The sequence below is a fragment of the Dipodomys spectabilis genome, unplaced genomic scaffold (genome assembly GCF_019054845.1).
Source record: "Dipodomys spectabilis isolate Male_0828 unplaced genomic scaffold, ASM1905484v1 ptg000213l, whole genome shotgun sequence".
NCBI classification, from domain to species: Eukaryota; Metazoa; Chordata; class Mammalia; order Rodentia; family Heteromyidae; genus Dipodomys; species Dipodomys spectabilis.
In genome coordinates this window covers 630,553-654,476 of record NW_024870890.1, presented here as the reverse complement: position 1 = coordinate 654,476, position 23,924 = coordinate 630,553, and the positions used below count along the sequence as shown (strand labels likewise).

Here is a 23,924-nt window from a genome sequence, read left to right as displayed (position 1 = left end):
TCGTGGTTAGACAAACCCTCTAGCAAGCCTTTGCGTGGGGTTTTGGCAGGGCGTGGACTGTGCATTCTGGATCTGTGCTGCAGATTTAAATTCTGGTTGCAGCAATTACTAGCTTGGTGAGTTAGTGGCCTCTCTATGGCTTGGGTTCCTCGGCTGTCGGATGTGGAGGAGTGATGTGTGAATTCATCTACCGTAGATTTAATATGCAGGGAGATTTCTTATAGTATGCTGTTTAATTCAGCAGTAAACCTTATTACCATGGAACTAAACCTGGACTTAAGCAAAAAATACCTTAAAAAAACCACTGAATCTTATCTCCACCATAGGAAGTAAGTCGATATCTATATTCAGTGAACTTTGATACAGCTCAGATACGTGCATATTTTTAGAACCACGAAGATAAACACCTTAAGAAATACAAGGCATAGCCAGGCATGGTGGCTCAGGCGTGTCATCCTGGGGGCGAGGAGGTGGAGAATGAGGTGTGAGACCAGCTCAACAAGAATGTTTTTAGTGCTACGTACAGGGAACATTGTGACGGGGCCCCGTGGCCTGCACCCGTCACCCCCTTGACACGGGGAGCACAGTGGGAGGAGCACAGCGCAGCGGGTACGGAGGAGGACCTGCTGTGAAAAAGGGGAAAGGGTGGAAGACATGGTTCAAGTGGTAGAGCACTTGCTTGGCAAGCTTGAGGCTCTGCTGATTCCAGTACCACAGGAGGAAGGAAACGGAGAGGGGAGGGGAGGGGAGAGGAGGAGAGGAGAAGCGAGGACAGGTGGACAGTCGGTGACTGGGGTAATGGAGAGAAGAGTCCAGGGACCACAGCTTCTGTGGTGTGCTGTTTTCAGGGCTTGTTGTATGTTTGCTCAGAGTTGGAGCATTTTGGCAGTGGGGTTGGGAGATAAGGGAATCTATCAGCTGGTATAAGATGGGAGAAAGAATGACTGGAGAGATGGAGGATGGGATCGGTGACTCTGGAGAGAGGGAGGATGGAATTGGTGACTGGAGAGATGGAGGATGGGATTGGTGACTCTGGAGAGATGGAGGATGGGATTGGTAACTCTGGAGAGAGGGAGGATGGGATTGGTGACTGGAGAGATGGAGGATGGGATTGGTAACTCTGGAGAGATGGAGGATGGGATTGGTGACTGGAGAGATGGAGGATGGGATTGGTAACTCTGGAGAGAGGGAGGATGGAATCGGTGACTCTGGAGAGATGGAGGATGGGATTGGTAACTCTGGAGAGATGGAGGATGGGATTGGTAACTCTGGAGAGATGGAGGATGGGATTGGTGACTGGAGAGATGGAGGATGGAATTGGTAACTCTGGAGAGATGGAGGATGGAATCGGTGACTCTGGAGAGATGGAGGATGGAATCGGTGACTCTGGAGAGATGGAGGATGGAATCGGTGACTCTGGAGAGATGGAGGATGGAATCGGTGACTCTGGAGAGATGGAGGATGGGATTGGTAACTCTGGAGAGATGGAGGATGGAATTGGTGACTCTGGAGAGAGGGAGGATGGAATTGGTGACTGGAGAGATGGAGGATGGAATTGGTGACTCTGGAGAGATGGAGGATGGGATTGGTAACTCTGGAGAGATGGAGGATGGAATCGGTGACTCTGGAGAGATGGAGGATGGAATCGGTGACTCTGGAGAGATGGAGGATGGAATCGGTGACTCTGGAGAGATGGAGGATGGGATTGGTAACTCTGGAGAGATGGAGGATGGGATCAATGACTCTGGAGAGATGGAGGATGGGATTGGTAACTCTGGAGAGATGGAGGATGGGATCAATGACTCTGGAGAGATGGAGGATGGGATTGGTAACTCTGGAGAGATGGAGGATGGGATCAATGACTCTGGAGAGATGGAGGATGGGATTGGTAACTCTGGAGAGATGGAGGATGGGATTGGTAAATCTGGAGAGATGGAGGATGGGATTGGTAACTCTGGAGAGATGGAGGATGGAATCGGTGACTCTGGAGAGATGGAGGATGGGATTGGTAAATCTGGAGAGATGGAGGATGGGATTGGTAAATCTGGAGAGATGGAGGATAGGATCTATGACTGGAGAGATGGAGGATGGAATCGATAACTCTGGAGAGATGGATAGGATCTATGACTGGAGAGATGGAGGATGGAATCGGTGACTGGAGAGATGGAGGATGGAATCGGTGACTCTGGAGGAGTGGCTGGGACACGGATGCCAAGGAATGCTTGAAACTGCATCATGTGGGTGGATAAGGAAGAACAGGAAGTCCTCACCTCTGGAGTGGATCCAACCAGGAAATGGAGGTCAGGGTTGGCTTGGAGGTCAGGGTTGGCTTAGAAGTAAGGGTTAGGTTGGAGGTCAGGGTTGGCTTGGAGGTCAGGGTTGGCTTAGAGGTCAGGATTGGCTTGGAGGTAAGGGTTAGGTTGGAGGTCAGGGTTGGCTTAGAGGTCAGGGTTAGGATGGAGGTCAGGGTTGGCTTGGAGGTCAGGGTTGGCTTGGAGGTCAGGGTTAGGTTGGAGGTCAGGGTTGGCTTGGAGGTCAGGGTTGGCTTGGAGGTCAGGGTTGGCTTGGAGGTCAGGGTTAGGTTGGAGGTCAGGGTTGGCTTGGAGGTCAGGGTTAGCTTGAAGAGGAGAAATAGACCTGGAGAGCTGGACCCCGATGGCCATGCTGTTGGAGCAGGATGAGAGGGTTCAGGGTTGGTTCTTCCCCCTGGGACGGCATCCTTCAAAGTGGGGCTGTGCAGGGGCTGGCCGAAGAGGAAGGAGCAGGGCATGGCTTTGCAGCCAAGGGGTTGGGTGACACATGCGCGTCTGCGGTGTTGTGTTATTCATCCACATGGGTGTCTGCAGGGCTGATGGACCGTCCGTGTGGACGTCTGCAGGGCTGATGGACCGTCCGTGTGGACGTCTGCAGGGCTGATGGACCGTCCGTGTGGATGTCTGCAGGGCTGATGAACTGTCCGTGTGGACGTCTGCAGGGCTGATGGACCGTCCGTGTGGATGTCTGCAGGGCTGATGGACCGTCCGTGTGGATGTCTGCAGGGCTGATGAACTGTCCGTGTGGACGTCTGCAGGGCTGATGAACTGTCCGTGTGGATGTCTGTGGGGTTGGTGGACTGTCCGTGTGGATGTCTGTGGGGTTGGTGGATTGTCCATGTGGATGTCTGCGGGGTTGGTGAACCGTCTGTGTGGACGTCTGCGGGGTTGGTGGACCGTCCGTGTGGACGTCTGTGGGGTTGGTGGACTGTCCGTGTGGATGTCTGTGGGGTTGGTGGATCGTCTGTGTGGACGTCTGTGGGGTTGGTGGACTGTCTGTGTGGATGTCTGTGGGGTTGGTGGATCGTCCGTGTGGATGTCTGTGGGGTTGGTGAACCGTCTGTGTGGACGTCTGTGGGGTTGGTGGACTGTCTGTGTGGACGTCTGTGGGGTTGGTGGACTGTCCGTGTGGACGTCTGCGGGGTTGGTGGACTGTCCATGTGGACGTCTGCAGGGCTGATGGACCGTCCATGTGGACGTCTGCAGGGCTGATGGACCGTCCGTGTGGACGTCTGCAGGGCTGATGGACCGTCCGTGTGGACGTCTGCAGGGCTGATGGACCGTCCGTGTGGACGTCTGCAGGGCTGATGGACCGTCCATGTGGACGTCTGCAGGGCTGATGGACCGTCCATGTGGACGTCTGCAGGGTTGGTGGATCTGTGTGGACGTCTGTGGGGCTGATGGACCGTCCGTGTGGACGTCTGCAGGGCTGATGGACTGTCCGTGTGGATGTCTGTGGGGTTGGTGGACTGTCTGTGTGGACGTCTGTGGGGTTGGTGGGCCATCCGTGTGGATGTCTGTGGGGTTGGTGAACCGTCTGTGTGGATGTCTGTGGGGTTGGTGAACTGTCCGTGTGGACGTCTGCAGGGCTGATGGACCGTCCGTGTGGATGTCTGTGGGGTTGGTGGACTGTCTGTGTGGATGTCTGTGGGGTTGGTGGACTGTCTGTGTGGACATCTGTGGGGTTGGTGGATTGTCTGTGTGGACGTCTGTGGGGTTGGTGGACTGTCTGTGTGGATGTCTGTGGGGTTGGTGGACTGTCCGTGTGGATGTCTGCGGGGTTGGTGGACCGTCTGTGTGGATGTCTGTGGGGTTGGTGGACTGTCTGTGTGGATGTCTGTGGGGTTGGTGGACTGTCTGTGTGGATGTCTGTGGGGTTGGTGGACCGTCCGTGTGGATGTCTGCGGGGTTGGTGGACCGTCCGTGTGGATGTCTGCGGGGTTGGTGGACCGTCTGTGTGGATGTCTGCGGGGTTGGTGGACCGTCTGTGTGGATGTCTGTGGGGTTGGTGGACCGTCTGTGTGGATGTCTGTGGGGTTGGTGGACTGTCTGTGTGGATGTCTGTGGGGTTGGTGGACTATCTGTGTGGACGTCTGTGGGGTTGGTGGACTGTCCGTGTGGATGTCTGTGGGGTTGGTGGACTGTCTGTGTGGATGTCTGTGGGGTTGGTGGACTGTCTGTGTGGATGTCTGTGGGGTTGGTGGACTGTCTGTGTGGATGTCTGCGGGGTTGGTGGACTGTCTGTGTGGACGTCTGCGGGGTTGGTGGACTGTCTGTGTGGACGTCTGTGGGGTTGGTGGATTGTCTGTGTGGATGTCTGCGGGGTTGGTGGACTGTCCGTGTGGATGTCTGGGGGGTTGGTGGACTGTCCGTGTGGATGTCTGCAGGGTTGGTGGACTGTCTGTGTGGACGTCTGTGGGGTTGGTGAACTGTCTGTGTGGATGTCTGTGGGGTTGGTGGATCGTCTGTGTGGACGTCTGTGGGGTTGGTGGACTGTCTGTGTGGATGTCTGTGGGGTTGGTGGATTGTCTGTGTGGATGTCTGCGGGGTTGGTGGACTGTCCGTGTGGATGTCTGTGGGGTTGGTGGGCCGTCTGTGTGGACATATGCGTGGATGGTGAACCGTCTGTGTGTACATCTGCGTGGATGGTGGATGGTCTGTGTGGACGTCTGCGGGGTTGGTGGACTGTCCGTGTGGACATCTGCGGGGTTGGTGGACTGTCCGTGTGGATGTCTGCAGGGTTGGTGGATTGTCTGTGTGGACGTCTGTGGGGTTGGTGGATCGTCTGTGTGGACGTCTGCGGGGTTGGTGGATCGTCTGTGTGGATGTCTGCGGGGTTGGTGGATCGTCTGTGTGGATGTCTGCGGGGTTGGTGGACTGTCCACATGAATGTGCAACTCTTCTCAGATGATCACAACACTCATGTTGGAGAAGCAGCAATGAGCTAGAATGAAAATCCCAGAGAAGGGGGTGGTGTGACGCTGGGGAGATGGATGTGCAGGAGGAGCGGCCTGTCCTACAGGGATGTGCAGCTGGGACTGCGGGTGAGGGCTGAGAGCGGCCTGTCCTACAGGGATGTGCAGCTGGGACTGCGGGTGAGGGCTGAGAGCGGCCTGTCCTACAGGGATGTGCAGCTGGGACTGCCGGTGACGGCTGAGAGGAGCTCTGGAAGGCACTGCCCTAAGCGAGGCTTACGGGGTTAGGTGGCAGAGGATGATTAGAAAGATGTCAGGAGGAGAAGAGAAGAGAGACCGTGGAAGGCCCTGTTGGCTCATGCATCACTTCTTCTGTTCCTCTGTGTAGTAAGTATCCGCGGTAAAGACCCCGGGCCTCCACGCCGACAAAGCTCGCTACAGGGTCTCCTCTTCCTACATTCTGAACCACCATCTTGGCACAGTCTTCTGTATTCAGTTTTAGAGAGTCTCTAGGTATTCCTAAAAAGTTCACGCTTTAAACACTCTGCTGTTTCAACTTCATGAGAAGTTTACGTGATGACGCTTTGCGGCTCCCTGTCTCCCCTGGCGCTGTGTGTGCGACATTCAGCCACGAGGCTGCTGCCGTCGCTTGCTCGCTCTTTCCGTTGACTGGTGGCCCTTGGTCTGGGCACCCCCGTGCCGGAGGGCTCTGGTGCCCCAGGTTTTGTTGAGCGAGCGTTGCGCAGGCTTTCAGGCTTTCCTGCTCAAGCCTCACGGCGCGCAGTGCGCGGTGCGTGAGAGTGCTTCTCGGGGTTTGTTTCTTGGAATTGCTCAACCGTGGGTTATTCATGACAGTTCAAATGTAAAGCCAGTGGCATCCATCTTTCAGAGTATTTGTCCTACGTTGTCAGCACTGGCTCAGCAAGCATGAGGAGCCATGGTCTTTCAAACACCGTGTCATACTAGGTTTTGTAAACCGTTGCCTGTTAAATCTCATGTAACCTGTTAGATCTCGTGCTAGGCCTGATTGTGTTCACCCTCAGTACTGATGCTGGTTCGACTCCCATGGTCCCCTGCCAACCCTGCTTCCTCTTCTGCATAACAGGTCTCCCCAGTTCCCCCGCCCCTGCTCCTTGAGTTCTTTGTGATTTTCTCGCTGATTTGTGACTTCATGCATTTCCTGTTCACTGAGTCGTCGTTTATAGGAATGTATTGTGTCCCAACTTCTACTTTGGATACCTTTTTCTGATTTTTTTTTGGGGGGTCCGGTCGTGGGGCCTGAACTCTGGGCCGGGGCGCTGTCCCTCAGCTCTTCAGCTCAAGGCTAGCGCTCTACCACTTGAGCCACAGCGCCACTTACAGCTTTTTTCTGTTTGCTTATGTGGTGCTGAGGAATCGAACCCAGGGCCTCAAGCATGCAAGGCAAGCGCTCTACCACTGAGCCACCTTCCCAGCCCCTCTGATTTTTTTTTTTTTAAAGCATATAAGCAGTGTTTGATTTCTGATGCAGACCTGGAGTGGGGTGTGTGTGTGTGTGTGTGTGTGTGTGTGTGTGTGTGTGTGTGTGTGTCTTCTGTCCTTTCCCGGCGGTCATGTTTCACTGAAGGTTTGAGGGCTATTAAGAATTTATGTTTGACTGAACTTTATCTGGCCGGTGTTGAGGCTCCGGCTGAAGGTGTGTTTTGTTTCCAAGGAGGGGCTCATCTATCTGTGCCGGGTTTCTATTAACTCAGGGAAATCTAAACTTAAACTCTCAGCTCTAGAGCTTTTCAGGCTGGACGGGGGTGAAATGTGGGAGGACTGCATGCGGGGATGGCGGTGGCTCCTCATCTGGCCTCCAGCTGGAGGTGGAGCAGCGCGCGCTCGGCCTGGTGCCGCATTCTCACTTTGTTTTTCTGGATGGTGCTTTTGGTTTTGTTCGGCCCCTGACAGGGGCTCCCCATCATGGGGCGAGGTGGGTCCAGGGCGTCAGCGGGGCGATTCTGCAGCTCTGCTTTTGTTCTCTCTCTGTCTCTGTCTCTCTGTGCCTCTTTCTTTCTCTCCTCTTCCTGCAACTTCCTCGGTTATCTAGAATGTCCAGCTCCCGTGTGTGTGTGTGTGTGTGTGTGTGTGTGTGTGTGTGTGTGTGTGTGTGTGTGCAGACCAGTGTGTTGGAAGCCCTCTGTGCTGTCCAGTCCACGGTGTATCTGAGATCGCTGGCCTCGGTTCTGTGACGCACGCTGGTGCTGCACGGCGGTGCCCTGCCCAGCCAAGTCTGCCCCCAAGTGCTCCCTCGCTTTCCCCGAGCCACCTAGGGTGAGACCTGGATGTGACTGTCACCGCGCCCATTCTCATTTCCGGAGTGACATCCTTTCCCTGGGCCGCCGATCCCCACCTGCGAAGCCCACGACGCAGCACCTCCTGTATCCCAGGAGAGTAGAGCTCAGAGGAGGTGGAAAAGTCCTGTCCTGACCCACTTAGTGTCAGTGTCAAAGCTCAGTCTATTTGTATCATTTCAGTCAGGCCAAAGCCTGTCCTTCCCTTTCTTTCTCTGTTTTTTGGGGGGCAGGGTTTTGCTGTGTAGCCTGGGCTGCCTCAGATTTGATCCTGTTTCTCCCAAATTCTGAGAATATACATGTGCACTACCACACTCAGCGCTGTCCAGGGATTTTCTTGTTTGGTGGCACTGGAGTAAAGCTCGGCTCCCGTTTGCTGGGCAGAGCCTCTGCCCCCTGAGCCGCGCCTCCCGCACCTTTTCCTGTAGGTTATTTTCGGGAGAGGCTCACGGGCCAGTCTGGACTGTGATCCTCCTGCCCGTGCCTCGCGGGGGCACAGCATGGCACCCAGACCCTGCGTGGCTCCTGTACCGGGATCACAGGAATGACCTACTTGCCCAGCCATTGGTTGAGATGGAGTCCTGCAAACTTCTGTTTGCTGGGATTATCCTGGAACCATGATCTCCTGATCTCTGACTTGAGCATCAAACTGGGTGTTAGTTCATTATTTATTATTTTTGGAAATTAACTTTGTAAAAGCTATTATTATTATTTTGGTCAGTCGTGAGGCTTGAACTCTGGGCTTGGGCACTGTCCCTGCGCTCTTCAGCTAAAGGCAAGCGCTCTACCGCTTGAGCCACAGCACACTTCTGGTTTTCTAGTGGTTTTTATTGGAGATAAGAGTCTCACGGACTTTTCTCCGGGGCTGGCTTTGAACCGCGATCCTCAGATCTCAGCCTCCTGAGGCTAGGATTACGGCATGAGCCACTGGTGCCCGGCTAAGCTATTATTATTTAAAACATACTTTTTGTTGTTGTTGTTTGAAGGGAGAGTGAGAGGTATTTTGTCTTTTCCCTGCCACATACACTGTTCTGTGTAGATGTCACTTGACCCCTAGCTTTAAACATAGCTCAGTGGATGAGTGAAGAGGCTCTTCATAAACTAGGCAACATGAAAAGGTATTGAAATTTGGATACCAAAGGAGCATTAGAGATGGTGGCTTTTTGGGCCATTGAGAGACCTCAGTGCTCCTGTGGTCAGTTGGAGAAAGAAGACAAAAAGGGCGGAGCTCAGGGAGGCAGGACTTCTCCGCTGAGCGAGCATCCTTGCCCCTCTTGGGAGCTGCTTCGTCTCCATGCGGAGAGGCCTCGGGTACCGAGCCATTTTTCAGTTCCTTTTATGCATAGTGTTTTGTAAAATAAGTGCATCTATATCATTGATTTATAAAACTGAAGCAATGTTATATAAATAACCTTTGGACCTAATAATCTTTGGAATGAATGGGAGTACTGGGCGGCCACGCAGATATCCTGTTTATTTCTACAGCTTGGATAATCACCATGTCTTCCAGCAAACTTGTCTGTTTATTAGAGCAAAAAGAACCAGGAAGTCTGAAACGAAGAGGGCTGAAGATACCAAGGAAGTAAAGGGCTTTTCTGAGATGAGGGGGCTGGGTTTGCTTTTGTTGTTTTGTTTTTAACAAACAACTCTTTCTTTCTTTTAATGCTATTACAAACTATTTTGGAACTTCATTAGCTCTCTGTAGCTCCGGAGAAAACCACAAATGACACTGTACAAAAGCAGGCTGGAAGGACCCCTGCCTTTCACATCAATAGAGTTCTTGGTTTGATGCGAATGAATCATCACGCACAGCTGGCGTTTCCTTTATTTATTTATTTATTTTGGTCGGTGGTGGGGCTTGAACTCTGGGCCTGGGCGCTGTCCCTCAGCTCTTCAGCTCAAGGCGAGCGCTCTACCACTTGAGCTACAGCGCCACTTCTGCAGCTGGCATTTCCTAAGCTCCCTCTGTGAGCCGGGCCCTGGGCTAGGAGGTGGACATCGACTCATTTAATTCTAACAGCATCCCAGGAGGAAGATTTTCTTTCTGGTGATTTAGAAAAGCCAAGTTCAGGGAGCCTCGGTGGCCTGGTTGTAGTTGATGTTGAGTCTGGACCAGGGGTGCTGAGCACTGCCACCTCCCGGGGCTGCAGCCAGCCTCAGCCCTGCTCTCCACGACCAGCTCGCGCGCGGCCAGCCTCAGCCCTGCTTCCCACCGTCAGCTCCCAGGGAAGTTTGATTTTTGTGGAAGAGGAGACCACATGCTTCCAACATCTGGTTTCATGACAAACTTCAGAGCAGAAACTGCAGCAGTGAGCAAGAGACAGGAAGAGCTGCAGCACTGAGAGGCAGGAAGAGCTGCAGTACTGAGAGGCTGGAAGAGCTGCAGTATTGAGAGACAGGAAGAGCTGCAGTATTGAGAGACAGGAAGAGCTGCAGTATTGGCTGAGAGGCAGGAAGAGCTGCAGTATTGAGAGACAGGAAGAGCTGCAGTATTAAGAGACAGGAAGAGCTGTAGTATTGAGAGACAGGAAGAGCTGTAGTATTGAGAGGCAGGAAGAGCTGCAGTATTGAGAGGCAGGAAGAGCTGCAGTATTGAGAGGCAGGAAGAGCTGCGTTATTGAGAGACAGGAAGAGCTGCAGTATTGGCTGAGAGGCAGGAAGAGCTGCAGTTCCTGAAGGGAGTGGCGCGTATTGAGTTCCTAGTACGTGGTAGGCGATATCAGTGCATTTATGAAGTTCTGTTACCCTTTCTCTGTTCCACAAATGTTTACTGAACACCTGCCGCTGGTTTATTTCCAATGCACCCAGTGTCAGGACCGCAGCGGACCAAGGGAAGTCCTGGAGTCCTGGTGCCTACCAGCTGGCCAGGGAACCATCAACAGATAACAGTGGGGTGGGGCCCTGAGCTGTCAGCTGGGGATCTGTGATGTCAGGAGGGACCTGTGATGTCAGGAGGGATCTGTGATGTCACTTGGGGCCCGGTGATGTCAGCCAGGGATCTGTGATGTCAGCCAGGGATCTGTGATTTGGGGGCACTGTGATGTCAGGGGGGACCTGTGATGTCACCTGGGGACCTGTGATGTCAGCTGGGGACCTGTGATGTCAAGGAAGACCTGTGATGTCAGGCTGGGATCCAAGCTGTCCGGCGGCGGCAGCAGGGATCTTCTTTGTCAGGTGGGGCCCTGAGTTGCGGGGAGACTGAGAAGAATCAGGTGAAGTCTCGGCAGAATCCGGTTTTTAGAGTAGAACTTTCCAGGAGCTGATCTTTAAGGACAGCTCCCGAGTACGGAGGGCCAGCGGGCTCTGGGGGTGTGGGAGGTCTCAGCGCAGGATGCCCTCTCCCTTCGGGGTCTTTGGGCTCGGCTAGTCTGGCTTCTGTGAAGCAATGACTGGGACTGGAGAAGAGCAGGGGAGACGGACAGAAGACACTGCGGTGTCGTGGGAGGGGAGAGTTGGTGAGGGCGCCGTGGCACTCGTGTGCTGAGTGCCTGCTGTGTACCGTGTGCCTCTTGTTCCCGTTGTTTCTGTGAGCCTGCTGTGCGAGTTGTCTGGACCCAGCTCACGATGGGACTGCAGGTCCTTGGTAGCTTGGGCCTGTGGTGCCCGACTACTGAGCCAAGGCTGTAGGCGCGCTCGATCCGATTGACGGTCTGAGCACAGCTCTTTCAAAACAACAGCTGGCATTGAAAGGGTCCTCCTATTTGTTAGATTTGGTCTAAAAATAGTTGGATCGATTGTTCCTATCTATAGTCCTATCTATAGGTATTCTTTTTCTTTTTCTTTCTTTTTTTTTTTTTTTTGTGTCAGTCGTGGGGCTTGAACTCTGGGCCTGGGCGCTGTCCCCAAGCTCTTCAGCTCAAGGCCAGCGCTCTCCTCTTGAGCCACAATGCCACTTCTCATTATCTGGTGGTTTATTGGAGATAAGAGTCTCATGGACTTTCCTGCCTGGGCTGGCTTTGAACCATCCTCAGATCTCAGCTTCCTGCGTAGCTCGGATTACAGGCATGAACCACCGGCGCCTGGCTCTTTTTTTTTTTGAAGTACTGGGAATTAAACTCAGAGCCTAAAGCTCATTAGACAAGTACTGTACAATGTTATTCCTATGTTTAGATGAAAAAAATTGTAAGCTCACAAAAGTTGTGACTTAGGGCTTGCAAGCCACCTAGCTAGAAAGAGATGGATTGGAGCTCCTGCCTCTGGTGTTTGAGTCTTACTCTTCTCGTGGCGTCTTCCCGGAATTCCCGGTGCATCCTCACTGCGTGCACCTCCAACCTAATGATGAGGAGAGGAAGAATTTACACAACCTGGGAGAAGCTCTGCTTCCCCTGCATTCCCGCCTCTTCAGCTTTGGGCGCTGATTGCTTTCAGGTGACCACAGCATTCTTTCTGGAGGAAATTGCCAGATATGCTGCTGAGAGTTCAAGATGCTCTCCCCTGTTTTGTTTCCCCTCCCTGCGGGAGGTGGGGGGGGGGAGGAGAATAGGGGGTTTGGCAGCGGGTCTCCTGACTGTCACACCGCATCAACGTTGCTGGCTCCCTGTAGGACCCGCGAGGCAGGTGAGGGACGGACCATCTGTGAGTGGCTTCGCGCCGTGGGGTGACCCAGCTGTCCGCTCTGACTGAGGGAAGCACGGGGGATTTTCACAATCACACGATGGCCTGAATTCCTCTCTGAACTGGCGGCTGGTTCCTCTGTTAGGACGGAGCCGGCGGTGGCTCCAGGAACAGCACCGGCCAGGAAGAATGTGGAAGCAGGCCCAGTCTCTCTCCATCTTCTGTGGCAGCTTGCCTTTGCATCGAGACATTTCTCAGGCCCAGGTCAGGTGGCCTCACCCAGCCAAAGTGCAGGTGTGAATTTTTTCACTCACAGAAAGCTCACTGAGCAATGAAAATCTCTAAAGGAAAAAGGAAACCTTCCATACCGGAGTGCTGGGGAGCGTGTGCAGGCTGCGTGCACGTGTGTGTGTGTGTGTGTGTGTGTGTGAGCGCGCGCGCGCGCGTGCACACGTGGGTGCATTTGTGATCCTCCAGTCCAGAGTGGCCTTCTTATTTTTTGAGGCTGGGGACTGTCTCTGCATTCAGAGACCTCAGGATGTTAGTCTTAATGGCTGCAGATTTAGTTTTAGGGAAGAGAAAACCAGGTATTCATTCTGTTGGGGGCAATTTCTGCTTCCTGTCCGGAGCGTGCTTCCTGTAGGACAAGGAACGGGGAGGTTCAGCTCCCCTTGTGAGTGAGGAGGAGTTGCAGACAACCCAAACCCAGCTACTTAGTGTAGCCCTGCTGGGAGGGGAGGCTTCCTCCAATCCCACTCAGAATTCCATGCCACTCCTGGCATGGAATTCCAGGGTGTCACGCGGCATCTGGACTGTTTGCATTCACACACACACACACCACAGCCCTGCTTTGCTCAGGGTGTCATACAGTGTCTGGACTGTTTGCATTCACACACACACGCACCTGCGCATGCACACACACACACACAGAGCCTGCTTTGCTTGGAATGGCACTGGGGCTCTGGGTGGTTGGCCAAAGATTCAAACTTTGTTTCCATGCAATAACAAACTTCATTTGTTTGTTTGTTTTTAATGAAAAGGCTATTCTTCCATTTAATTTGAGCAGTAGCTATTTGAAGTATAGCTACTAAAAGCTATTAACAAAAGTGATATTACAAGAGCCAAGTAATTCTTGGCTCTTGTAATCTTGACAATCAATGTGAAAGAAAAAAGAAAAAGTACAAGAATAGAAGACTCAGCCATGAAGCCTGGGAAGGAAAGGTGTAGAAACTGTGGATTTTATTCTTTGAGCACTGTTATGCAGCATGAGGCAGGCATATTAGCTCACATACAACAGCTGTCTATGACATTTATGTGATTACCTACACATGTATATATGCATGTATGAGCCTACCCATGCACAGGTGTGAACATACAGCTCCACCTGATAGCTCACACTTGCCAAATGCTTCCTGTAGGCCGGTGCTACCTGAGCTTTCTTTTTTCTTTTCTTTTTTTTTGTCAGTCGTGGGGCCTGAACTCTGGGCCTGGGTGCTGTCCCTCAGCTCTTCAGCTCAAGGCTAGCACTCTACCACTTGAGCCACAGCGCCACTTCTGGCTTTTTTCTTTTTGCTTATGTGGTGCTGAGGAATCGAACCCAGGGCCTCAGGCATGTGAGGCAAGCGCTCTACCACTGAGCCACCTTCCCAGCCCTACCTGAGCTTTCTTGAGTTGTCTTTTCTGCCATCACACCCCAATGCATTAGGTGCAGTTATTTCCCTGTTTCTCAGATGAAAAGCACCCAGGTCCAGAAGAGCCAGTTTTCCTAGGGTCACATGACTACCCAAGATTCAGTCCTTTCCGTCACACCCACAATCACACACGTGAACAGGCATGCATGCATGCATGCAGACATGCACACCACAGACACTTCTCTGCAGAGGTCTCTTATTGTACCTCAGAGCCCACGTGAGTGCAGCCTTGTCTTCCCTGCCAGTCATAGCCCCATCCGCGCTCTGAAGCACGTGGAGTCCGAGCCTCCTCCATGACACTATTTAATTAGAAGTTGGCTATCTTATCACCTTTAGATTTCAGACTCCGCAGCGGAAGAAGCCAGTGGATGGGTGCCTATGACATGTTTATGAACATATAATGATTGAACAGAGGAGTGTGTGACATTTCTATATGTGATATCTGTGATAATATACTTTGATCATACGCCTTAAGATACATTTTTAAAATTCTTTACTAGCCCGTAGTAATTGTACAGATGATTTCTTTGTGATTTATACATAGTTAAATAATGTGCTTGCATCATATTCTTCCAGTCTGTATTATTCTTCCCCTACCCTGCCCTTCTTTTTCTTTTGAAAATCACCAAGCTTTACTATCATGATCATGAACACATGTACTTAGACCTATAATAATGAGGCATTATTAATTCAGAAGGCTCCTATGTGGTGTCCTATCTTCCTCAGCTTTGTCTCCTAGAGAGATTTACACAATTATGGAACAAAAATACATTAAACATACAAGGTAGCCATCAATAACTAGCATTATAGTTCTACATACTTAGCTGTACTTATAAAATGTCCATTTAAAAGACCTTGACATAAGCAGATATTTGCCTGAACTGACTTAGTTAATGCTCTGTTTCCTAAACAATAAAAAGCGACAAGATCAACAGTACACAAGCAGTTGTACTGAACAATACTTTTTGTAAGCCAGTCTTTTGAAGCTATAAGATGGAAGTGGTGTGTGCTATCCAGGAATCTTAAACTATTTCTCTATGCAATAGTAATTAAATAACTTCATTCATAGACCTGTATATTGTAAGAGGTAAATCCAGAATGAAGCACATTATAATCATTTGTTTAAATTACCAAATTCCAGGAATCTGTTTGCTGTTCAAGTTGAAAGTGGGCATTTTTCTTTTGGCTTGAGCCTGTGTTTTTGTTGTTTCTTATTGACATAATCATCTTTCAAGAGTAACAATAACTTTTCTTCACCAAACACAATAACTTTCCTGAAAACATTAACATGCACACACATTCCTTCTTTTAAACAGTATTTAGTTCTAGGCCTGATGTACTTGGATCTTTTCACCCCATGACGCCCTTTCTCTGGCCCTTCCCCGCACTGCCTCCCAGCTCCTCTTTACAGTCATTGAGCCTCTATTTTAATCAAAGCTCTGCGCGTTTTCTCAGACCATTATGCTGTGCCTTCTGTAGCAGGGTGGGTTCCAGTCTTGGTGCTTGCATTCCCGTGTTCTGTGGGGCTATTTGCAGAGACGTGTTTGTGTTTCTCTTAGGTAAATTATTTAAAAGGTCCTTCCCCTGGAGGGACTGTTTGTAGATAGTCAAACGTAAACTAGTCTTGCTGTCTCCAGTTCTAAGATTGTGTTTTTCCATTTTATTTTCCGTACAGTGTGTGTGCTCTGTGGCCCAGGCTGGTCTTAAACTCAGGGGCCTTCGGCTCAAGCCTTTGAGTTCTGTGTTAGGTGTTTCCACCACCTGGCCTGGCTATTTGTACCTTTTTACTATGATGAGACTAAGGTAGACTTGTAGTAGCTAGAGAGAGGCGGGGAGGGAGGGGGGGAGAGAGAGAACTTGGAAGGAATTTTACAATTTTAGAAGAGTTTGTTATTGTGATATTTAACATAGTTTCCCCTACTGTAGAGTTAAAAGTTGGTGTGTTGCTTTTGACTTCTCCAGAGCTTCCCGGATGGCCCCCTGTTGGCAGAGGGCGGGGCCGTGCGGGTTTGTACAGGGGTGTGGAGGGACTGCTTTGCAGCGGTGAGCACTTCCCTGGACCGCCGGCCCCTCGCACCTCTGGGCTCTGCTCCAGTGGGGGCCTGAGGCCCGTCCTGTCCACGTCAGTCTCGGATCCATCCCCACCGGCATGCAATAAGCAGTTACTGCTCAGTCCCCTCCAAAGATGTGGTGTGATGTATGAGGCCGTGGGAGGGCGGCGTGTTTTTACGCTGTGAAGGGCCTGGCCGTTAGGCCAGGAGATGAACGCTCTCAGCAATGCAGTCCAGCGGCTAACAGGGTTTGGCTGCTCAGGCCACCACAGAAGACACTGCAGGGTGAGCTGGGGTCTGCCACGCCTAGCAGGTGTTGCTTTTGTTTTTGTTTACATTCGGTGTAGATCCAAAGGCAGCTCAGAGGCACTCATAAAAAAAGAGACCAAAGGTGAACAAGGCTGTGATCCAGGCCTGCTTTCTCCTCTCCCCCTTCCCCGTGGACGGACTAGCTCTCTCCTGTCCTCCTTGTCATCCGCTGTGCAGAGCGCTGATGACAGATGAGGGGCTGAGAGGCGCTGACGTGGGAATTGCAGTCCCCCCCTGGGCGGTGGGTCAGAGGTCCACGCAGCTCTCAGCCAGGCTGTGTTGGGGGGGAGCCGCTCCTGCTTCCCCTCCCCTGAACCTTCGTAAGCGCTCCGCTCCGTGGTGACCTTAGGCCCCCACCCCAACGGTGGAAATCACCCATCAACCCGCGATTGTAATCGCTCCACACATCCATGCTCACTCCACACATTTCTTTTTGATCACTTTATATATTTTCTTAGGCTTTCAAAATTATAAGAAGCCGGGTGCCGGTGGCTCACGCCTGCCTGGAATCCTAGCTACTCAGGAGGCTGAGATCCGAGGATTGCCGTTCAAAGCCAGCCCGGGCAGGAAAGACCATGGGACTCCTATCTCCAATAAACCACCAGAAAACCGGAAGTGGTGCTGTGGCTCAAGTGGTAGAGTGCTGGCCTTGAGCTGAAGAGCTGAGGGACAGCACCCAGGCCCAGAGTACAAGCCCCATGACCAAAAAAAAAAAAAAAAAAAAAAAAAAAAAAAAAAAATATATATATATATATATATATATGAAATAAAATTAGGTGTATTCATGATTTTAATCATCACCTAGAGATAACCGCTGCTTTCTTATATACTGGTAATTATCTGACTCTCTGTCTCTTTTTTCTGTTACTCTCTCTTTTTTTCTGTCTCTAGCCACCTTTCAATCTCCCTCTCTCTCACATACTTCTTTTAAGGAGTCATTCTTTATAATTTAAAAAATCTTTGTCATATGTAGAGTACCATTTATGCTTTATTTTTTATTTATTTATTGTAGTTCTCAGGCTTGAACTCAGGGCCTGAGTGCTGTCCCTGAGCTTCTTTGTGCTCAAGGCTAGCATTCTACCACTTGAGCCACAGTGCCACTTCTGAATCGTTTATTGGAGATAAGAGTCTCATGAACTTTCCTGCCTGGGCTGACTTGGAACTGTGATCCTCTTATCTCAGCCTCCTGAGTAGCTAGGATGACAGGCGTGAGCTACTGGTGCCTGGCTTAGATTACCATGTTTAATCGCTGCAGAATGCCTACTAGGGATATACTGTAACTTACTTAATTAATCTCCTATTGGTGGGCATGGTTTGGTTTATCAGGAGTCAGATCTCAAGCAATAAGGAGAGAGCCTGGGTCCAGGGGCTTTTTGGTCATGGGGGCCCCCTTTTTTTATCTTCCCTTCCAGGTATCAGACATTGGGTTGGAGAGCATTGCTTGTCCTTGGGGTTGGAGAACATTTGGTTTCCCTCAAACAAAGCAGAATAGTGTTCTCATAGTGTCCCTCCTGACCCCAGGCTAGTAACATGGCTTAGAAAATCATTTCAAACCCATGGAAGAACGTAGAGCTCCACAGGGTCCACAACTCCAAACATCTGTGGCAAAAGCTCTCTGTCTGCGGCGTTCACGTGGGCCTCATTTTGTGTCTTTACTGGGTATTTTAAGGAAGTGATCATGAACGTTCTTTGTAATAGTCAAAATTCTCCAGCCAAGTTCGGCTTGTAAACATACATGACTTCCTTGTGCCTGAGATTGTGTGTGTGTGTGCGCGCGCGTGTGCACATGCACACGGGTGTTTGTGTGTGTCTGTGTGTGGTTCTGTGACTTCCTATGACAAGTTGCCAAAAGGGGCTTCTGCCTGTGCGCCCTGCCCTTCCTGTCTGTACCAGCGAGGAGACCGGAGCAGAGACTGCCCGTTAACACCCTGGGGCCCGGGGCCGGCTCTGCTCCCGTCTGGCTACACGTGATGAGCAGCGCATGTGTCACGGCATAAATCACATTTTGTTGTTCAGTCAGCTGAGACTCTGGCCATTAAAGAAATTTGCTCTGTGAAAATCAATAACCAATGGTTTCTTTGGAAAGGAGTTGTTCTTATTCCTTACGCTTGTCCTTAAAGGCAAACGGTCCAATTTCCATTCCCACTAGAGTGCAGCCTCAGGAAACCCAGGCAGGTCAGAAGAACAAGCGGGAGGCTTCTTGGAGGAAGATGGAGGATGGGCTGGCACAGAAGTCCCTCCCTCCTTCAGGGGCTGGTGCTGGCTCTGAACTTGGGCTGGGCTCTTGTCTCTTGGCCTTTTTGCTCAAGACTGGTGCACTACCACTTAAGCCACACCTTCACTTCTTGCTTTTTGCTGGTTAATTAGAGATCCGAGTCTAAGATTTTCCTGCTCAAGCTGGCTTTGAACCTTGATCCTCAGATCTCAACTTCCTGAGTAGCTAGGCTTACAGGATGAGCAGCGGGTTCTCAGCCCAGCTCCCTTTCCACCACCAGCCAACAGTGACCTCTCAGAGGGCTCAAGGTGAATTTCGAGAAGAGCCCAGGGAGCACACTGGCGGGAGGGAAAGCTGTGCACAGCTCTGTGCAGCCATGACGGACGTGAAAGATCCGTTCTGCTCCCACGTCTGCCTCGTGTGTCACTGGGAACATGACAAGGCAAAAATCTAAAGGATGATGACGTTTCTTGTAGCAGGAGACCTTGGGGGGAGGAAGTCTTACACATCTCGCTTTGTGGGCAAGGCTACTTGGCTGGTTATTTATTTACAGCTACATGCACCTCACAAGTCCTTAGCACCCTGGTTTCAAGCCCTCGGGAGCTGGTGGCTCTAATTCCTCAGACATGGCAGTGAAGAAGAAAGGAACAAACATCTTTCTCTCTCGCTTACACACACACCCTAAACACAGAGGATGTAACTCCTGAGCTACTCCAGCTAGATAAAGGGAGGACTAACCTCCTGGAAAGTACTCTGGTAAAAGCAACTCCTTTGAGCTTTACTGAGCCTCGGCCAGGAGTCTGCTTTCTGTCAGCATTCACTGTCTCCTTTACATTATTGGGCGAGAAGTTTAAATCATCTCAGGACCTCTGAGCTGAGCTCAGATGTTTGTTTACCAGCCCTACCTCTGGCTTCTGAAGGCAGCCTTTGTGTTTTTCCAGCCTTAAGAAAAGGCTCTTCTGAGAATCAGCCCTTCCCCCTCAGTAGGAGCCTTTCTGGGAACCTGCTTCAGTCTCATGAAGAGAATTAAATAAAGCCAGCTCGGGTTGGAAACGGGCCCAAGGCAGGCTCCCGGGCGAGGTGGCTTGCCACGGGAAGGAACCGGGCCGGCATCCTGCGTTTGTGCTTTGTTTTTGAAAGTTGGCCTTGGTTGCTTTAATGAATTAACCAGCAGTCTGGTCACCAGCGTTCTCCCTGGCCTGGTGGGGGAGCCACAGGCTGCGGATTGGTGAGGAGGCTGGTGATGCTGCCTTCATTGTTGGGCCGGTCCTCGGTGAGCTGCTGGCCCGGCTGCAGGCCACACACTTCTGTGCACAGCTCCAGGCGTTGGAGCCGCCTGGCATTGTGTCTGCGGTTGGAGACTGGGCCTCGCAGAGATGGTGAGCCTGGGCTTCAGTGTGTTCTCCTTTGTGTGTGTGTCCCCAAGTTTCTGACGCGGCCGCAGGGTGCCAGACGCGGGAGAGGAGGAGCTGGGGGGTGGGGTGACGGTGAGCCGTGGTGTGGGTTAATGCGTGTGTCCCTGTCATCCCCCAGAGCTCCGGGAACGCGTCCTACCGCTGCTCCATGTCCTCCTCTGCGGATTTTTCTGACGAGGAAGATTTCAGCCAGAAATCTGGCTCCGCGTCGCCAGCTCCCGGAGACACCTTGCCCTGGAATTTGCCTAAACATGAGCGATCCAAAAGGAAGATTCAGGGGGGCTCCGTGCTGGACCCCGCGGAGCGGGCCGTGCTCAGGATAGCAGGTGAGTCCCTGGGGCTGGGGCCGAGGCGGGGGCGGGGGACACCCACGCTGCTCCCGGGGGCCTGGGCTATCTGGGAGCTGCCGCAGGAGGCCAGGGCCCAGTGGGTGTTTACTTGGTGCTTGCATGTACCCGGAGAGCCCTTTGCCTGCCTGCGGTGGTGAGGCTGTTGGGTTGGGCCCTCTGGTTGGATGAGCTGACGACCTAGCTAACACGCAAGGAAATGTTTGCAGATATCTGCATTAAACTTTGCTGTTTACGCCTGCGTAGGGGTGAGGCGTCATGGAAGTGTTAACCCCTAGATGCCCATTCTCTGGAGGCCTTGGGAGTGCAGCCTTCATCATGCTTAACCTTCCCCTCCCCCCGTGCTATGCAGATCTAACTCAAGTAGACTGACGGATGTTTTGGTACCCAGGAAGACAGAGCATAGCTCAGCTACTTGGATGCCTTTAGAGTGTGTGTGTGTGTGTGTGTGTGTGTGTGTGTGTGTGTGTGTGTATGTGTGTACAGCATCTCCATCAGCCTCCTGGGTCCAGGGCAGCCTGGGTCCCCTGTGCCTCTGAGGGTGAGCCATCTTGCTTCCTGATTAATTAATGCGAGGAGGGCTCCGTGTTTGTGTTCTCTGAGACCTGGTGTTCCCTTGCACTGCCTGTGAAAGCCGAGTGAGCAGCGAGGGCTTTACCCAGGTGGAAATAGAGCACCAGACCTCAGCCTCCAGTCTCAGTACCAGGCCGGCCGTGCGCTCCGCGCCTGACCATTGCTTCCCACAGCGCCTCCCCTCCTCGCTTTCGGGAATGGCAGCAGGGCAGGCAAGGATGTGCCGCACCCAGCCATGGCCTTGCAAGGGCCTGGTGTGTCTTTGAGTTTGTTTCTGTGCTCCTGAGCCTGGAGGTCAAAGCCTCCTTTTCTACTCCTGTTTCTACTCAACTTTCTGCCCCCCTTCTTTACCCCCCCTCCCTGTTTTGCTTTCCACAGTGGTGCAAAGTGGAGGCTTTTTCCTCCTCCAGTTCAGATTCCCTTCACCATGGCAGCTGAGAACCCCCCTAGGGCCCCCCCACTGCGATTTTCTGATTCTGGGAAAAACACACAGGGCCTAGACAGTCATTCTCCAGTCTGGGTTTCTGGGGCAGCAGCCTTGGTGGCTTCTGCTCCTGCTGTGGATGCTGCTGGCCTCACCCAGGCAGGCAGGGGTGGGGCACGAAGGGGAGGCGGGAGGGGGGTGGAGATGGACAGTGACCAGCGTAGCCTTGGCTCTGTGGGTCACTCCACTCCTGCCAAAAGTGTTTAGTCACTCAGGCCGGTGTGTATCTGCTGGAGCCTCCCTCAGGCCCAAGGCTCAGGGGAGAGGTGACGCTGTCTGTGCCAGGCTTTGGCTCAGCAGGAAGGGAATGTAGATGGAAGGGGCGTGTGTGTGTGTGTGTGTGTGTGTGTGTGTGTGTGTGTGTGTGTGCGCACGCGCACGTGCCTGTGCATGCACATGCTTGCATGCGTGCTTGTGCACTCAGCCTGGGGCATCAAGACTGGATGCTTGTTCTGTGAGTCTGTGGAGGGTGTTCATGTCCCCTTTGTGTGAATGACAGTTGTGAGTGAAGAAAGGATAGGTACTAGTCCATCAGAGTGAGGTGACATGAACTAGGGTGCACAGGGTGGGGGAATGGAAAAACTGGGGTGCACTGTGCATGGGGTGGGGGAGAATAGAAGAACTGGGGTGCACTATGCACAGGTGGGGGAATGGAAGAACTGGGGTGCACTGGGTGGGGGAATGGAATGGAAGAACTGGGGGCACTGTGCACTGGGTGGGGAGAACAGGAGAACTGTGGTTCTCGCTGACTGTGGGTGTCGCGAAATCAGAGGCTGTGTGTGATTCACTGTGAACTGTCCACGGAGTTTGTATGGAAACCTCAAAGTCACCTACTTTTAAAATGACAGTTATTTTTCAAAAATAGAACAGAACAAAAACAAGAATGATATGGAAATTAGAAGTGTTGGAGATTCAGTGTTGGCTTCGTGTGTCATAAACGATACCTCTAGTGGGGTAGGCCTGGGGCTCCGGCACAGGCGTCCGGTGAACCCCTGCCGTGGCTCAGCTCTCCCGTGGCCGCCCAGCGAGATGGCAGGAGGCCGTTCCCCGAGGGGAGCCAGGGCTGCGAATGGTTTGAAATCATGCCATTAAGACCTCTGCTTCTAATTTCTGTTCTATGATCTCCTTGAAACTCACCCCCATCTTGGAAATTTCCCCTCTGAGAGGTGGAGAGGCGGCTCGGACGTGGGGTGGGCAGCCGCAGTGTCCGTGTGTGCAGGTGGGAGCGGAACATCTTTGTTTGGAAACCCACAGAAGGAGAGTTGTTTGTGAAAATGTCCCCTGAATCCGAAAGCCCAGCGGGTCTGTGGGAAACCTTGATGAGTGCTCCCTCCCCGAGCTCCTGCAGGAAAGCGAGGAACAGCACAGGCCTGCCCTTGAGAAGTCTGAGTTTAATGTGATGAGTGCCATGGTGGAGAATGCGGCGGCTGCAGGCACATAATTCTGAAAGCACCAGCAAAGAAGCTAATAGCCTGGAGGTGGGGGGGGCAGGGCCCAGAGGGAGAAGGGGTCTCCTGACAGGTTTCTGCCAGGCAGTGCCACAGGAGCTGAGACTAAGAGCTTGCTGAGAGCGGTGAGAGAGGCCACAGCCCAGGCTGACAGGTGTTAGGATGTGGAAGGGTTGGCATGTGTCCTGCAACCTGAGGCCGTGGATTGGGCTCTGACCTGGTGGGGAGCCACCCCAAGGTTCTGTGTGACATCAGAGTTGCAGTCCTTGGCCATGGTGTCACGCGGCTGACCGTCATCTGTGTCACAGGTGTGCGACTCAGGTGTGTGTCTCACCTCACCTGTCCATCCGCATATACTCTGGGACACGTGCATGCACGCACACAGTTACACGTGTGCCTGTCTGTGGAACATGCTCGCTGTGGGGTGCTGATGGTGCTTTGGCAGTGCTCTTGCAGGGACGAGGCTGCAGCCGCGCAGCCCAGCGGACGCAGTCTGGGGCCCATCCTGAAGGAAAAGCAGGTGTGCGCTGGCGGCGGCTCTGCCGTTGCCTGGCGGGGCGCGCGCGTGCGCTTCACACCCTGGGCCGCGTCCCGCGCCCAGCGTCGCCCTCGGCCATTTCCACAGCAGCTCCCGCGCTCCCGCGGCGCTCGTGGGCAGTGACGCTGACGTCAGAGGCTCGCGGAGGACCGGGGAGGGCGGCCTGGGGCCGCGGGGGTGACGGGGAGCTGCGGGTCTGCAGGCCCGGCCGGTGGCGCGCGTGCGCCGGCGCGTGCCCGGCCCGGCTTCCTCCCCGGGTGCCGGGACTTGTCCCCCCGCTCCCGCCCCCCGCGAGCCCAGGAACCTGGCCTGGTCAGGAAGGCCGCCGGCGCAGCCTGACTCCAGTCCGCCCGGACACCGGCGCGCGGCGGCCGGCGGAGCCGCGGCTCTGGAGGTGCGGGATGCGGGCCGCCCCGCCCACCCGCGAAGCCCGCCCCTCCCGATAGGCCCCGCCCCCGCGGCGGGCCTTGGCTATGCTCCGCCCCACCCGCTCTCCAGCCACACCCCCGTGAGTCCCGCCCCGCCCCGCCCCCGGGGCCCCGCCCCGCCCCCACGCTGGGCTCCGGGCCTGGCGCAGCCCCCCGTGACCGCAGCCCCGGCCCTCACGGGGTCCGAGCGCGGCCCTCGCCGCCCCGCGACCCCTCCGCGCGCCCGGCCGCCCTCAGAGAGCCGCGCGCGGCGCCGGCTCCCGGGCACCTGTCGGAGGCCCCGAATAGAAACCCTCGGGCGTGGGGCGGGCCGAGGGGCGCAGGCCGGG

At 53.2% G+C, this 23,924-nt stretch overlaps 1 protein-coding gene across 1 annotated transcript in view; it reads left to right on the top strand.

The window, feature by feature from the left end:
* The window catches only part of Dst (dystonin), a 327,245-nt gene that overhangs the window by 47,168 nt on the left and 256,153 nt on the right, over window positions 1–23,924 (top strand). Inside the window, exon 4 of the mRNA XM_042696942.1 lies at window positions 19,896–20,103. Within this exon, the coding sequence (XP_042552876.1) occupies window positions 19,896–20,103 (208 nt within the window). The remainder of the gene's footprint in view (window positions 1–19,895; window positions 20,104–23,924) is intronic.